Source organism: Pelodiscus sinensis, chromosome 7, assembly GCF_052426305.1.
Source record: "Pelodiscus sinensis isolate ZL-2025 chromosome 7, ASM5242630v1, whole genome shotgun sequence".
NCBI classification, from domain to species: domain Eukaryota; kingdom Metazoa; phylum Chordata; order Testudines; family Trionychidae; genus Pelodiscus; species Pelodiscus sinensis.
In genome coordinates this window covers 75,582,906-75,600,684 of record NC_143058.1, presented here as the reverse complement: position 1 = coordinate 75,600,684, position 17,779 = coordinate 75,582,906, and the positions used below count along the sequence as shown (strand labels likewise).

The 17,779-nt window shown below is 44.4% G+C and overlaps 1 protein-coding gene across 4 annotated transcripts in view; it reads right to left on the bottom strand.

Annotated features, from left to right (window-relative positions):
• Window positions 1-860: 860 nt before the first annotated feature.
• CFLAR (CASP8 and FADD like apoptosis regulator) overlaps window positions 861-17,779 on the bottom strand; it is a 58,808-nt gene continuing 41,889 nt past the window's right edge. For all 4 annotated transcript variants that reach the window (XM_089779895.1, XM_075934300.2, XM_075934302.2 and 1 more), the window contains 4 exons: window positions 17,080-17,138; window positions 16,256-16,334; window positions 6,365-6,878; window positions 861-5,113 (listed from right to left, as the gene is read on the bottom strand). In XM_089779895.1, coding sequence (XP_089636021.1) covers window positions 4,972-5,113; window positions 6,365-6,878; window positions 16,256-16,334; window positions 17,080-17,138 — 794 coding nt within the window. In that variant the 3' untranslated portion in view covers window positions 861-4,971. The remainder of the gene's footprint in view (window positions 5,114-6,364; window positions 6,879-16,255; window positions 16,335-17,079; window positions 17,139-17,779) is intronic.

The following is a 17,779-nucleotide window of genomic DNA, read 5'->3' as shown; positions in this document are numbered from 1 at the left end:
CTTCGGCGTAGGTGGCCTCTCGGGGCCAGGGAAGGGGGCTCGGGCCCTTCCTCTCTCCGAGCCCCGGCCCGGGGCCCTAAGGCAGTGACACTCATCCCTACTCAGTGGTGGGGACTGGAGCCCCTAAACCTTCCACTCACGGGGACCACGTCCCTGCCCTGGGCCACTTCTTTCCCGACGGATCCTATGGCTCCCAGTGCAGAGCCAGACTTACTCTTTCTCTCCTCCCAGGATGCACGCCCTTTCGCTCTGGCTCACCCCCCTTTTGTCGGGCTCCTTGCCCCCTTTAAACTGCCCACCTTGGCGTCTATCTCCAGCCCCACCCCCGCACTCCTCTCCCCGCCCGCCGGGACATGCGTGTGACGTCATTTGCGGCGTCATCCGGCTGCACTGCGCTTGTCTGTCCATCCGCGGTTGTGGCACCGCCTGCGGCCTCTGGCGCGCCGCCTCCGGACCCATAGCTGTCCGCTGCCTGCCCGCCGCTGCACTGACTCCCCTCCTCTTCTCCTGCCCGCAACCCAGGGCTGTCTCCAGTGCGGGGCGGCACTGCTTTGCTGCCTGTCCCATCACACTTGTACACTGGATATTTCTTGGAATGGGGAACATTAACAGAGCAGGATGGGTAGTTAGTTGGTGTAGCTGAAATTCCCAGCTTTTCAGCTTTTTCCAGCTCAAAGTGCCTGTCTTTCTGGTACAAAGTACTGGAAATTGGTTCTTAGGTTATGGCTGTGGAGTACTTGTGAGAGAATGCAGAAAGAAAAAGAACACGATTGCAGTGTCGATGTAATTGGAGTTTTTTGAAAAACCTCTGCAGTGTAGACACAGCCTCAGAGGCATACAAAGAAGGAATTCATACACACTTTGCACAGAGACTAGCACATTTGCTTGTTTACTTTATCATGTAAAGTTCAGGAGAGTACAGATCATACAAAACAAAAAACATCTTAAACCAGTATCCGTAGGTGCCCCTTTCCTTGTGCATCTTTAGGGGACCATCAGTGTCCAGCAAGGTTTCCCCTGCCTCATAAGGGCTAGATCCTCACTGATGGGAGAAAATGGCTCCTGAAAACAGCTTTTGTCCTTTTAGAACCTTTTGGCCTCCTCTATCAATATTACCATTTTCAACCCGAAACTTGCCCCTCTCCAGGAGACTTTGTTGCTGAGGCAATCTCTCTCCCGACCAACCAGTTCCACTAGGCATGAGAAAATCGATTGTATACAGTGATTACATTTCAGTGGGAGAGCACTTAATTCCCTTTTGCCATTCTCCGTCCTGGGGCAAAGTGGAATCTCCCTACTTTCCCAAGCCCAGTCACCTTCTTTATACTTCCTAGAAAGCGGTGATGTGGTTTCCCACCTCCCCCTTTCCCTAGGTTTAATTACAACTCAACTATCCACACTGAAACCATAGATTAATTAAGGGTCACATTTCCCCCCACACCACTTACTCAAGCAGTTGAGCAAGGATGTCAGCTGACAGGAGAGGCCAGAAAGTTTCAAAAGGCCAGACAGTGTCCCGCTCAGGAGTCATTTTCTTAATTCACATCCCTCTGGTAGGTATCATCAAGTTGGCATAAGACTTCTCACAACAGCATTTGGCTGTGCTGCATTTTCCCTGTACCTGAAACGTTTTGAATCACAGCACCTGTTAGCTGACCCTCAGACTCCTCATGGTATTCTGGCCTACAGCATCTTCTAGCTGTGCAAAGTCTCTGGATGTACCTGCTTCACAGTTGTTGAGTGCCAGCAACAGTGTTAAATTGTAGCCAGAAAATTCATACCTTTCAAGTATGGAGAAGTCTGAGAGGGTCACCCCAGCACTCCAAGGGGGTGAAAGCAGCTGCACAGTGGGTTTCGGCTCTCAGGATGGGGTACTAGCTAGCACGTCTGCACCCCAAGAGTGTCTTAGGAATCCCAAGATTGAGGAAGTGGTTGGACTCCAGTCAAGCTCTGAAAATCACAGAAGCTTGCATTCCCCTCACAATAGTTCGGTGCTGGGATGGCTGCAAGAGGGCACCCAATCAAATCTGTCACATGGCACGAGTCACACTCATCCCAAATATTTACCAACTGCCCCTCTTATTCCTATCATTGTTATTCATTTCCTTCTCTACATATATCTATAACGTCAAAATAAATATTAAATTAAAACTAAACAAAATGTTAAAATATCTAGAAAATTAAAACATACAGTGCAGATATTAATATGTATTTTATATATATATACACATTTTATTACACAAAATTATATATTAGTATAAATATATAGATATAGATATAGGGGGGTGTTTTTCTGTATGGTATCTCAATATTTTTTTGGTTGAGACTTAGTTCCTCAGCCACTTTTCGTAGTTCCTCAGCCACTTTTTGTCCAACTCTGGGTTAATTATAACTTAATTGTTTCAATTTCAGAAGCTGTTTCAAAGCTTGTGGTGATTTGTTTGTATGAAAGTTAAAAGCAGTCTGGCTTCAAGGGAGAGTTACTGAAAGTCACAGCCAAGGCCACAATGGAGAATATGTGGTGGGGTGGGACACAGAATAGTCACTTCTAAAACAAGCTTATTGGACAAACCATCAAACACTTCACCTCTGGCAGCCCTTTAGGCTTGGTTTACCCTTAGAAGTTTTGCCTGCCTATCCTATGTCAGTTAGGGATGTTATATTTTGCCGGCATCACTATTTTGGCAAAAGCCCTCATGAGGATACAGGGAAACCAGGAAAAATGTCCTTTTTGCAACCATGCTTATTCTTGCTAGGGGAACCACTTTGAGTTATATCAGCAACAAGCATAACCAATATCAACTGCATATATTTTAGGAAAGGTAGCTGGTAAAACTATACCAGAAAGCCCTTTAAGGGTAAAAAGTCCTTAATTTGTTTGTTAGACAGCAAGCTGTACTAAGAATATTAAACAGTCCCCAACAAAGTTTATATGTTTACTTACTTTGGGGGAAGAAGGTAGAGGGGAGACAGAAGCACAGTCAGTGACATACGCTTAAAAATGAATCATCCAGGCCCCAATCATGCAAAAGACTGAAGGCCAACCAAAACAATTCATATGCATGTTTGCTTGCCTCAGAGTTCACATCAGGACCTTGCAGATAGTAGAAGGGAAAGGAATTGCTATATTTATAGTAATCCTATCTTTTACTACTCCTTTATGAAATGGAGAAGGCAATTAAGAAAAATAAAATTACTAAGCACAAGTCCTTTGGCTTGTACAAATGCAGCAGCACAGAGCTGAATCACATGCATGTGAAGAGGTTGCAGTGTTTGGAGTAAGTAGACAATACTCAGTTGTATGTTGCCATTATAATTGAGTCTGCAAGTGTAGTGGAATGGGTGACTTGGTGTCTCCCCAGGACTGGAGTATGGATTCAATCTAGCTGGCTGAGGCTCAATCTAGAGGGAATTGAAACAGCCTTAGAAGGGTGGGAGTAAGCGTCCCTAGGAACTGGTTTAGTCACAAGATTTTCTACTAGATGAAAAACGGGTGTTACCTGCCAGCTAGATTGGGGGTGGGCAATCATTTCTGGCCGGGGACCACTTCAGAAATTTGTGAAGTGGCCCTGGGCCGGGCTCGAAGGGGAGGGGCCTAATCTGGAAGGGATGGGGCCAGACTGCAAAGCCTCCTCCCACCCTACACCCACCCTGCGAGCAGCGCATGACACTTTGAAGTGCTGCATGCTCCTCGCAGGGTGAGAGGAGAAGTCCTGATTGGCCTAAGGGCAGGGGAGCTGTGCGAAGCTTCCCTCACCCTGCTCCCACCCTGCGCAAGAGTATGACACTTTGAAGTGCCATGTGCTCCTCGCAGGGCGAGGGTGGAGGAAACTTCGCACGCTCCTCTTGTGCCCAGGCCAATCAGGACTTTAGGGCGGGGTGGGGGGTGCCTGATGTCTCCCCTCGCTCTGCGAGCAGCGCATGGCACTTCAAAGCACTGTGTGCTGCTCGCAAGGTGGAAGGAAGCTTCATGTGCTCCCCTGCTCCCAGGCCCTAATTGGCCTGGGGACGGGGGAGCAGCGGGGCCTCCGTGGGCCGGATCCATCCCGTGGAGGCCCTTTTGCCCACCCCTGAGCTAGATAAATCGTTTTGCAGTCTTGTCAGATCCCAGGTTGCTGCTGAAAACTAAGGCATCAGCTATGGCAAAGACTACATTTAGCCATCTGTACCCAGTGCGGCCTTTTATTATTTCAGAGGCAGGCCTGCCTGCCCTTACCCAGGCCTTTGTCACTGAAAGATTGGATTACTATAAGGCACTTCCGCAAGGGGTACATCTAGGGAACTTCCGGGAAGCTGAAGTTAGTCCAGAACGTGGGAACCTGTCTGTTAAGTGGGAGCATATAACACCAGTGCTCTGAGAGCAATACTCACTATTTGGGGCTTATAGGGGCAACTCAGGGTGTTGATCATGACCTTTAAAGCCTTGGACAGCTTGGGTCCATATTATCTGAAAGATAGCCTCTCCTCTCGTTCCAGGCTGCCACAGCCAGGAGAAGCATTCCAGTCACAACTGCCAAGTAGGGCATTCTCTCCAACCGCCCTTAGACTCTGGAATGAGCTCCCAACCAATTCTAGGCTGGGAATGAGTTATAATTGTACGTGGGGGTAGTCGTTTTACAGGGGCCGTTGGTTCTTGTGTTGGTGTGAATACTGGGATGTGGAATGGGCACTGCTAATGGATGTGTTTCAAAAATAAAAACATAACTAAATACAATAAATCTGCAATTTAGAACCCTTACAACATTGTCCTTCTGCTTGGTTGGGTTATAAGATCTGCTGCAGAGCTATGTATGAACTGACTTTCTTATCCTAGCTTCTGCCTGAAGTTTAGAATTGGAAACACATGACGCCTAAGCGCCTCCGAAACACTCCTAAATACTCGATTACAGCAGCAGATACCCTCAAGAAAATTCAAGAAAAAGCCCACATGCGGATATCTCCTTCTCAACATGGTTTTCCAAGAAAATTCAATTAGCTTTTAACTGGGAAAAAGATTTTTTTCCTCAAGGTGTGTTGTAGCAGGAGTGAATAATTTTGCTGTGGGTCCGAAGTCCTGTTCCAATCATACAGTCTGCTGTTCAGCTCAACATGAATATCCATCAGAGAGAGCTTTCTGTAGAGACAGAAACAAAATTCTCACAAGTGAATGGAGGGTTATTTTCAACACCAGAGGACAGGGGCTCAATGAGAGGAACGTTGCCAATCTCACTCTTTAATACCAGAGGTAGAGCTCACCAACTTAAGTTACATATCTCCTATACTCCAAACTTGCTAGCATGCCATGGAGGACTGGATTACTTCCACTCATGACATCTTGTGATCAAGTGTTATGTTTTAGCACCTGTGGCAAAGTCCAGAGCTATTACGCTGTTCACACTGACCTTGGACATCAGAGCGGGTGGGACTGCTTTAGCTTAAAATTCAACATAGAGCAATACGGGTATGTCTAGACTACATGCCTCTGCCAACAGAGGCATGTAAAATAGGCTACCTGACATAGTCAGTGAAGCGGGGATTTAAATATCCCTGGCTTCATTAAAAGAAAAATGGCCACCGTACTGTGCCGGCTCAGCTCAGTCAAGACGTGAATCGGTCGCAGCTGTCGACTGGGAAGCCTTTGTCGACCGCTCCCTTATGCCTCGTTTACAGGAGCGGTTGACAAAGACTTCCCCTGTCGACCAATCCGTGTCTTAACTGCTGTGCTGTGCCGACAATCAGCTGAGCCAGCACAGCATGGTGGCCATTTTTATTTTAATGAAGCCGGGGATATTTAAATCCCCGCTTCATTGACTATGTCAGGTAGCCTATTTTACATGCCTCTGTCGGCAGAGGCATGTAGTCTAGACACCCTAAATGACCAAGTGGCTCTCTGAGGAAGATTGAACTAGAGTTAAGGTCAAAAGGTCTTGAAGGGATTTTTTTAAACAAACACCACTAATAAACATTTAGTCAGAGCAGTTTGCAGTTGTAACAGTCCTAGGACTCTGTTATTTAAAGTTAACTTTCAGTTTGGACAAAAGTCTATGAGACACGTGTGTTGGGATAGGAGAACAGCAAGGAATCCTGACTGTTCTCATACCTTTTCCAGGATTGGACCATGCTGGAAGTTACCTGGCAACTCCCAGCTCTGGTATACCCCTACACTCCACTCCAGAATTAGAAACTCAACCCCATGTCTAGAATACCTGGCCTGCACCGTCTATATATGAACTCCAAATGGACCAACCCTCCAGGTCAGGGCACAATCTTCCTCTACAGTCTCACACCATTGCCAAAATGCTCTGTAATACTAAGCAGGATGAAACCTCCCCTCTCTTCCTCTAGGGCAATAAGGTGAATGAAAAGAGGGTTTTTGTTTTGTTACCTTTTATGAGGATTGCATAGGAGCTCAGCCAAACAGCGCAGATAATAGGAGGAGGAGCCGGATGACCTTTCTAGCACAGACACATCCACCTTGCATTGACTCCAAAAGATGTCTGCTACAGGGGGAATACTACAGCTCCAAAATCTTGTGGTAGTAGTAGTGATTTTCTGTTCATTCCCATCCACCTCCAGTAGACTGGTGGGTTCTTGCTGATCTGCTGGCACAATGTAGCTTTGAATAAAGAAGAGTTTTGGTTTCCCTAGAAGTTCAGGGCATGAATCTCCAGTAAAAAACTTCTTCACCCTGTCCAAGGGGAACCCAGGAAAAGTCTGGTCTATGCAGAAGATGCTCTGAGGGCTCCCACGGCTGACCAATATGCAAATAAAGCTGTCATAGTCTCTGTGCTGTTGCAGCCTTGCAACTTCATGGAATGTTTGTTTCATGGCTTCCACACTTAAATACTTGTGACAGCGAACTTCAAAGCCTAGAGCTTTAAAGGTCACTTCCAGTAAATCTGGAAAAAGAAGGAGGAATTTATTAAAGTAAATGTATTTCGAGACTCCGTGACCATCAGCCATGTTGAAGGGCTCTTAATATTATGGTGTTTCACTACTGAAAAATCAAGAGGTTTGTTTTACTAAAGAAGTTCAACCAAAATCTAGACTCTTTGCTTTGGTATCAGTGGCACAGTGGATTACACACAGGAAGGTATCAACATGCTATCTTGAATATGAGGGAGGTGTCACAGATTCAGGGTAAGTGCATCTGTATTCCTCCACCAAGGGTACCTGTTTTACGCTCTCAGCTCCTCAGCCACCACTCTTCTGGGGAGAGACCTGTCTCACTCTCTCCACAGGCTGCAATCAGCTGCATACACATGATATCCCTGAGCAAGCCAGACTACCTAAAAGATTAGCATTTGCACTTTGCTTTATCTACAAATTACCACACAATCCCCTCTAAGCAGGCAGATTTATTCTTAAGGTGAAAGCATCAAAGAGAAACACATTAAAAACAAATCGAAGAAACTGCACATGTGCCGTGAAGCTTACTAGAGGGCACTCCATCTCCAACCACATCTCCCTCTGTTAGGTATCAGACCTTCAAAACCCACAACTGGTTTTTCCCTGTGATAACTAGGGATGTGAAATTATAAATATGTAAACGGTTAACCGAGAACACTAGGGTTATCGTTTAATGTTCACAGTTACATGCAGGCTCCTGCCCCACTCCTGGAGAGCCAGCTGCCACTATATGCTGCTGCTTCTGTGGCAGTCAGCTTCTCGGGCTGCAGGCGGGAGCTGGTGTGCACTGAGAGCTGGCTTAAAATTTTCATCAGTTACATGTTTATCCAATTACCTGCTTTGTAACATCTCTAGTGATAATAAGCTCATAATGGTTTCAGATGCAGAACCAACACACGGGTTAGGCAGTTCAATCATTTCTTTATACAGGCAAGGCCTTTCACTCCAGCCTCTGGGAAGAAGTGATCAACAGACAATGACCTGCTTACCTTCAGAAGGCTGGAGCATAACAAGAGATAAGGAAGCTGCATTAACCTCCCCAGGAAATTCATTTCAGGCTTAGTGTCTAAAAAGTCCATTCTTGTCTGGAACTTTTAAAATATAATCCTTTGAATTCTATTGGAAGCGTCAAGGCTATTCCCCACTCTGGCACGACGAATGCAGAAGTGGGGACCCACAAGAGCACTCCAAAACCTTGCCTCTACAAGCTCTGGTACAAAGTCTTCCCCCCAAAAAATCCTATTAGCCAGATTTTGGGGGACCTGCTGCCACCAACCAAGTAATTCCAAGAAAATCAGGGAAGAGATCACTTGGGAAATCCCCTCCCCCAGTAAAATACTCCTACCTGCCCCAACCTCCGTTTTGCTTAGAGTTGGGGAACAACAGAGGGACAACACTGGACTCTGCTCTTGTAACTAGGCACTGAGTCCTAAGGTCACAACAATCAACCAATACCAGTTAATAAGTAAAAAAACAATATTTTATTATCAAAACAAAACTACAGTTGCAAGCATAGTAAATTGGCTAGATGGAAAGAGCCACCATTTGATATAGATACTCAGGGAAAGTCCCTGGGCTGAGGGCTTATTGACAAAAGAGAAAAAAAACAATTAAACTCACACATTATTTCCAAACCCTCAAACAAGGAAAACAATAAACTCTGATCGACTATCTAAACTTTTCCCTACTTACGCGTTGTAAGAAGTCTGTTCTTGAAGAGAGAAGCATCTCCCATTTCCCTCAATAACTGAGAGAAACTGCTCTGAGTCTCAAACAAAGGAGAGAGAGAGAGAAACCCCTCTTTTCCAGTTTGAATTTCCTACCTGCATTGTTATTGAATGACCATCTGATACTTTGGCTAGGAGACATCAGTTAACCCCTTAGTCACTGGGTGCTGGTCAGCACTCCTGATCTTGACAGGAAGTATGGGAAGGTGGTGTGGGAAGGAGATGGGCAGCCCTCAGTGGAGAAAGAGCAGGTTAAGAACTATTTAGAAAAACTAGACATACACAAATCCATGGGTCCAGATTTAATGCATCCGACGGTACTAAAGGAGTAGGCAAATGTCATTGCAGAGCCTTTGGCCGTTATCTTTGAAAATTCGTGGAAATCAGGAGAAGTCCCAGATAATTGGAAAAAGGCAAATGTAGTGCCCATCTTTAAAAAAGGGAAGAAGGACAATCCAGAAAACTATAGACCAGTCAGCCTCAGTCTCCGGAAAAATCAATGTGGAGATCATCAAGGAATCCATTTTGAAGCACTTGGAAGAGGGGGAAGTGATCAGGAATAGTCAACATAGATTCACGCAGGGCAAGTTATGCCTGACCAACCTGATTAGCTTCTATGATGAGGTAACTGGCTCTGTGGATATGGAGAAGTTGGTGGATATGATATACCTTGACTTTAGGAAAGCTTTTCATACAGACTCCCACAATATTCTTGGCAGCTAGTTAAGGAAGTATGGATTGGATAAATGGACTGTAAGGTGGACAGAAAGTTGGCTAGACTGTCGATCCCAATGGGTAGTGATCAACGGCTCAATGTCTGGTTGGTGGCTGGTTTCAAGCAGAGTGCCCCAAGGATTGGTTCTAGGGCCAGTTTTGTTCAACAGCTTTATTAACGACCTGGATGAGGGGATGGATTACACCCTTAGCAAGTTTGTGGATGACACTAAGCTGGGGGGAGAGGTAGATACGTTAGAGAGCAGGGATAGGGTCCAGAGTGACCTAGACAAATTGGAGGACTGAGCCAAAAGAAATCTGATGAGCTTCAGCAAGGACAAGTGCAGAGTCTTGTACTTGGGACAGAAAAATTCCAAGCACAGTTACAAGCTGGGGACAGAGAGGCTAAGCAACAGTTTGGTAGAAAAGGACCCAGAGATAACAGTGGATGAGAAGCTGGATATGAGTCAACAGTGTGCCTATGTAGCCAAGGCTAATGGCATATTAGGATGCATTAGGAAGAACACTGCCAGCAGATCTAGAGAAGTTATTAATCCCCTTTATTCTTCAGTGGTGAGGCCACATCTGGAGGATTGCATCCAGTTTTGGGCCCCCCACTATAGAAAGGATGTGGACACATTGGAGAGGGTCCAACGGAGGGCAATCAAAATGATTAGAGAGTTGGAGCACATGACCTACGAGGAGAGGCTGAGGGATTTGGTCTTATTTAGTCTGCAGAAGAGAAGAGTGAGGGGGGATTTGATAGCAGCCTTCAACTTCCTGAAGGGAGGTTCCAAAGCGGATGGAGAGAGGCTGTTCTCAGTAGTGACAGATGGCAGAAGAAGGAGCAATTGTCTTAAGTTACAGTGGGGGAGGTCTAGGTTGGATACTAGGAAAAACTATTTCCCTAGGCGGGTGGGGAAGCACTGGAATGGGTTATGCAGGGAGGTGGTGGAATCTCCATCCCTAGAGGTTTTTAAGTCCTTGCTTGACAAAGTCCTGGCTGGGATGATTTATTAGGGTTGGCCCTGCTTTGGGCAGGGAGTTGGACTCAATGACCTCCCGAAGTCTCTTCCAGCTCTAGGATTCTATGAGTCTATGAATTCCACTGCCAGATCTCACAGCACATCTCCCTCCTAGAGAGGAAACATACCATCCTGGCCCACATAAACCTTGCATTTAATACAATTGACTCAAATACTACTTAAGTTTAATTCAATAAGGTTTTTCAAGGATATCAGAGGAAATTGCTGTATCTGTCATAATAGGTATTTTACAAGTGTGAGATGTACTGAACTGTGACTGCAGCGGGCTCTGGATCAGGCCCAGTGTCACAAAAGAAGTGGTATAGAATTTTTACAATTAGGGTGGACAGAATGATAGAAGACGTACTATGGCAGGGAGATGAGCTGGAGAGCATAACAGATTTTTCCATATCTAACTGTACGACATGTATAAAACTAAGAAAGAGGATCAGAGTATTGTACAAAATTCAGCTGCTGGAATGAGGCATAGCATTAATTCACCCTTGCAATTCCAGAGGAGGAATAACAGCGGGGTCTACCTAATCACAGAAAACTGGTAAAGAAAAATGTATAGAGGGAGAAAAGTGACAAACTATATCGATGAAACAGAACTCCACACATCAGAACTTATAATTATGCCAAAACTGAAGACATGGGAAGGACCTCAGATTTTAACTCAGTTGTCTGTTGTGTTGAACAGTATTTCAAGACAGCATTTTGCACTCTGAAGGACTATTTTTGGATCCTTGGCTAATATTAAGACAATCAGATGTTGGAGGCTGAAACCACAGGTATCTTTTACTGTTTACTGAACCATTAACTATCACGAGTATTTATGATGTCAGTATTTATTTATAATTGTACCTCCATGTTTTCTCACATTCCCCATACTCAGTTTCTAAAATATTTTCTATTACTATTTATGAGTGTCACAGATGTGTGTGTGTGCCCCTTTATAGACACAAAGGCTTCGTCTTCACTGCGAGTTTTTTTGGCAGAAAATATGCTAATGAGGGGCTCATTAGCATGAGTTGCAATCTCATTAGCATATTTTCTGCCATTTCTTTTTGCGCAAGGGGTTTTTGCGCAGAAAGAAGCAGTGTGGACTTATTTTTTGCGCAAAACCCCCATTTTGCGCAAGATCCTTATAACTGGACCGGATAAGGATCTTGCGCAAAATGGGGGTTTTGCACAAAAAATAAGTCCACACTGCTTCTTTGTGCACAAAAACCCCTGGCGCAAAAAGAAATGGCAGAACATATGCTAATGAGATCACGGACTCATGCTAACGAGTCCCTCATTAGCATATTTTCTGCCAAAAAACTCCAGTGAAGACGTAGCCAAAGTTGGATTGCTCTTTGCCCCCAAGAAATGTAGAAGTCCCTATCTGGCAAAAGAAAAGGGGCTTGAGCTACTATAGCCAACAATAGCTATACAGACACATTATTACTCTCAGCAAACTGCACAGAGTTGGCATGGATCTCATGACACTCAGCATCAAAAATGTAAGCCTCTGCCTAGAGAGCTAATGGAGCAGCTCTGCAAGCTCTCTTACTAGGAGGAGCAGATAAGCAGGGACAGTAATACAGGCAGTCCCCGGGTTACATGGATCCGACTTACATCGGATCCCTACTTACAAACGGGGTGAGGCAACCCCGCACTAGCTGCTTCCCCCCAGCAGACCAGGGAGACGCGGAGCGGCTTTTCTCAGCAGACACCTCAGCTTGAGAATAAAGGACTGAGGGAAGTGAGGTGTGGGAGAATAAAACTGAGCTGTGGAGAAATGTTTGGCTAGAGTTTCCCCTACAATATGTACCAGTTCCGACTTACATACAAATTCAACTTAAGAACAAACCTACAGTCCCTATCTTGTACGTAACCTGGGGACTGCCTGTAGTCTGAAATGGATTGATCATGTGAAATAATGCAAGAGACTTTTCCCGAGTTGTATAGTGTTTTTTGTTGCTTTTTTTTTTTTTTAAGGAAAGAATAATATTTTAAACATTAAGATATTTCCATTTTTAAAACTACTAGGGAAAAACAAGTGATTTTTGCAGCTAGTTAAATCCATTGCTCAGAGAAGCTGACAGGCATCAACAGTTATATGTTCTGTCAGGATGCTTCACTCAGAACTGGAAAAAGGAGCATCCCTGTCTGCAACAAGATGCTGCAATCTCTCAGGGCCATGTAGGGAAACAATACGGCTACGTCTACACTGACCACAATTTCTGGAAAAGGGATGCAAATCAGGTAAGTCAGGATAGGGAAATCCGCGGGGGATTTAAATATCCCCCGCGGATTTAAATAAACATGGCCGCCGCTTTTTTCCGGCTTGGGGAAAAGCCGGAAAAAAAGCATCTAGACTGGCGCAATCCTCCGGAATAAAGCCCTTTTCCTTTGAAGTAGGAATAAGAGATCCTCCGGAAAAGGGCTTTATTCCAGAGGATCGCGCCAGTCTAGATGCTTTTTTTCCGGCTTTTCCCCATGTTTATTTAAATCCCCCGCGGATTTCCCTATCCTGACTTACCTGATTTGCATCCCTTTTCCGGAATTTGTGGCCAGTGTAGACGTAGCCTACTTCTTCAGGAGACTGAACTTTGAAGAGGATGCACAATTCAGGTAAAAATCAGGTTTAGCTCCCTAAGATTTTTTGTTCAAGAAACTGAATCCATTTTAATACTTGTTTAGCTCTAAAAATACCTTGCTTTCTTAGTTAACAGCAGCCTGATGTATTTATTCCTATGTAGGGCATAAACAGGCAGCCTGGGTGTCTTTTATACAGTTTATTCCCAGCAGCGTGTGCATGCATGCACCTTTGTTCACACATTTAATTTAATTAAACTTAGGGTTTAGCTTTAAGTGGAATTTAAGCGAGTACTTTGCTAAATTGGGCCATAAATAGCAGGACTGCATGCAGGGGAAAAACCAACCTCAATTCTTTCATACTTTAAAAGCCCAGTCCTCTGCTTCCACCTACCTCTGCTGCCAATTTAAGTGCATATGGTTTTCCTCTCTAATCTCCTTATCATGGAAGTGGGAGATCTCTTTAGCCCGTCACCTATCTGCTGCATCCCAAGTCTGCTGCCAGACACAACTCCCCACTGGTGGGGTTTGCCAGAAGGCATTCTCCACCACATCAAAGTGGTAATTCTATAGTGAAGTCAGACCTTTCATTCGTTCACTATGAACACACACAACTTACGTGTAGCATACCCATCCCTTATCCTGTCTGATATTAAATTCAGCCAGATATTTTAGTAGTAGAAGTGGGGTTGTTGGTTGGGGGATGGGCTCCCTCACCTTTCATTCCCCATTTTGGGTAGAGTCAAATTATCTTAAGGGAGAAGAAGATGGTGAGTTGAATAACTCTGTCTCCACCTGAGCAACCAGCTGCCTGGATATTTAACTGGAGCGGAGATATACCTGACCTCACGTCCTGCCCTACTTGAATTTTCCTTTGTTGCCCAGTTACCCAGACTCACACATTTATGTTTGTCCAATATTCCTCCTCTCTGAGAAGTCTGGCTATGAACCAAGTTCATGCAATACAAAGCTTTTCCCTAGCCTTCCTAACAGCTCATACTTTTACTGAAGGATTTTCCTTCCTGTCATTGCTACCTCCTACTGGGATTCCTTCCCATGTGGCCTTCCTCACTGGCTCCTTCTCATAGCAGGCTGCTCTCCTTAAGAGCTCTGGCAAACTACTGAGACTAGACCTTCTTACTGGCCCTTTCCTGATTTGTTTCCTGACCTGGGATGTTGGGCTAAGCCTGGCACAGGGGCAGCTAAGCCCCAAACCCTTTAAAAGGCATGATCACCCGGTGACACTGCCACTAACTTTATTCCACTGAATGAGTAGATCATGTGTCCTTCAAAACTAGTATTTTAGGCTGTCTTCAAATTCAGGCAGAAACCAGCTCATGTTGTGTCTCTCAAAGGTGATTTTGTGGTCACTTCCACAGCTGCAAAGTCATTTACACAAGGCCCTCCTTATAGTCTTTTCTTAATTTTATAATAGGTGGTTCAAGTCTGAGGAGTGTGAGTAAGGCCTCTTTCCTTCCTAATTCTGAACAAACCCTAATCAACAAATCCTAATCAACTTCTGCTTCATTTTAGGAGTGTGGAAAGGCACAGCATCCTGGGAGGATGCTACATAAGCTGTAGTTGGGGGAAATGCATATACAGTAAAATTCAGAGAACCTTCCCTTCACTCTCCTTCTTGCACTCAGGTAAAATCTGGGTCACTTCTAATAGGAGTGCTGGCACAATTTCTATAGAGGGGGTACTGAGAGACAGTGAACCAACTGTGAACCCAGTATATGATGGAAAACACTTTGAGCCGGGGGGCCCAGCAGCACCCCCAGCACTCCTATAATTTCTAGTTCCAGAAATCCCCATGTTGTGGCTATTAGAACTTCTTGCTTTCACCTTTCAATCTAAAGAGGCCATGTGGGTTCCTAGATATGTATCCTGAATTTTACTGGCTGTGTGTAACAAAGTGGACCAGGCTCCGAGGTCCCCTGTTGGTGGCCTTGTGGTCCTGCCATACTCTGCCTCCAGGGAGCCAACAGAAAAGTCCTCCAAGCAGGCTAGAAGAAGCAACCAATCAGGGGCCAGGAAGAAAAGAAACTGCAGGACCAGAGCCAAAGTCAATCCTTCTGAAGATCTCAAGGTGTGGCAGCCAGAGCCTGCAGACAGCTCCAAGTGGGGAGCTTATTGGAGACGAATGGCTTACGATGGGACTATAAAACCAAGCCCTGAGGTCAGGGCAAGGACGTGGGGGATGGATTCAGAAGAACACTAAGACTGATAGATGTGTACCCTGAAAGAAGTTTTGTGTGATTCCCAAGAGAGTATGTGACTCAGCCACAGGGCTGAGTTGCCGAAGAAGGTGACAAATAGAGGGAGTGCAGGCACATGCAAATGGTCAGAAAGGGGCACTCAAGAGAGTTATTGTGTCTGCATGCTTTACAGTTACTATTTGCCATGTATTATGTGAAGTAGTGCAAGCTCTATTGAAAGCTGGTCTCTCTGCCTACATCATTAATAAGGAACAGAGAGCTGCTCACAAACCACCTCCTTCTACCTACTCCCAGCCTTGAATCGGTGCTGATTGCAATCATTCTCTCTCTTCTGTTTTTAGCAATTCATGTATTCCATTGGCACAGTTCAAACCCTAGAAAGACTTTGATTTTTTTTTTTTTTTTGCATACGCAAGAATCTGCCACATGGAGCTTTTGAAAAGACTGAATAATTCAAATTTTACCTGGGTATTTATGGAATTAAACTTTCCATGTATTCGCTTCCAAAAGGTCAAGAGAAAATTAAACAAACCAGTTTCTTTCCTCATTAAAGCTGAGGTAACCCAGGTGAAACCCAGGTGAACAAAAGGTCATGTACCTTCAGCTACTCAAGACACAAGCTGTCCAGTGGTTAACTGTCCAATGTAACCCCGCTGTTTGAAGCGCGCTGTACCTTTTATTTTTAAAAGCAATAAGAAAACTTGCGTTCTATTCCTACCTCTCTTGTGTGACCTTTGAGCAAGTCACTTTACATCTCAGAGCCTCCACCCTCTGGCTTCCCCTTGGTTTGTCCTTGCCCTGTTTACAGTTTAAGCTCTTTGCGGGGCAGAGACGCTCTCTTACTATGTGTATTTACATTGCTGAGGGCAATGTGCAATCGACACTGGGCTCCTTAGATACAACAGTAAAGCCTAATAACCACCAAATAATGGTACCAAATAATAACATTTAGACCAGATTACTAATGAGACCTGACCTTTGTTTTGCACACAGACATGCACACTCAGAATGTAGTCTGGTCAGTCATAATCCTTACATTAAAATATTGTCCATGCTGGAGAGTACAGCTGAAAAAGAATGTTATGTTCTTGAGACCCACCTGTGTCATTACCAATGCAATCTATAATCAGGCATATTCCTAAAGGCTGACTCTGCATTCTGTACCGATCATCATAACCCTGAGAAAAGTGAAAGAGCAAATAATTATTTCATTTCATACCTGTGCTCCCTTCTCCAGTGCACAGACCTTCTCCTTTTTAACCCCTCCTCCTCAGAGCTCCCTCCTCCACTATTGGGATGTGAAAGGTTCAGGAGGGATTGGTACGTGGTGTTTATTTGGCTCTGCTATTATAGGGCTGTCCTTCACTCCATGCAACCTCACTATCTTTAATGGAGTTGCATAAACAATAAATAAATGCAGAGTTTGACAGATGTTTTAGGAAAACTGGGGTGAGTTTGACTGCAGAGCTGTTTACTGTAGTCAGATTTTCAATTTAAGAAAAGTCGTCTTTATCACATGGCCATTCTCAGCAACGACCCCGATGGAGAGACTATATATGCTCTGGGACTTGGACAACTTCTTACTGTCACAGCAGGAAGTAGATTAGCTGTGTGTTCTATAGGCATGCAGAAGCACAGCTGATTACAACATTTCTTTCTTCACTGACCAGTCACCTTGTGGAAAAGCTACAGGGGCTCACTCCTCAGTGATCTACTACAGTTTAGTTCACTCCAATCCCTCCCTTTTAATAAGTTTGCCACCTCTTTGCTGTATCCCTTGCTAATGATAATTCATCCAGTAATTTGCTGATAAAAATTAACAAGTAGTAAAGCACTAGTAAAGCACTAGTAAAGCACTAAGTTTTCCAGGCATGTAAATGTCACCTCAAAAATAAGTCACAAGAGCCTAATGTGTATATGTACCTTTTTCACCTGATGTGAGCTGGCTCCCGATTCCTGTACTGATGTGTGAACTGGTTCCACTGTGGTTACAAAACACAATATAATGATTCTTAGCTTTTATGTGATATTCTAGTATATAGGTAGTGACATTTCTTTCAACATAAAATGAAATTAAAAGGTAGCCCAAGACTCCTCTCCTTCAGCCCTGTTACTTCACATCTGAGCAAATGCATACTACAAGAAACTAGCCCATGTTAGCAGTGACCAAAAATCATGGTGAGCTGGCAGATCAGAGGCCTATTATGGTTCACAAAGCATCACATGTGAAATGAGTTGGAGGTCTCAGCCTAGTTCCTGGTGGACTAAAGTGCACATGATAAACCCTACATCTTATGCCTCTAATCAGCATCCCTTTTGGCAGAGATGCCAAGAATGAAAGGGACATGGAAACACAGTTACATGCAAACACCTTGTCAGGGGTCTCATCAGAGTGGTAGCTCAGGCATCTGGCAGTACAGCAGGATGGATTTGATTTAAATCACTAGTTAGGAAGACTCAGTTTAATCATGGTTTTCTACATAAAAGTGCTTCTTGTTGATTGTCAGAACCTTAATACATATTCTTCATAACTCAGAGATAGATGTAGGTTTCATTTTTAGAAGGTACACAATATATTTTTAAACAGTGATTTATTTTGAAAACTTTTCAGATTAGTTGTACA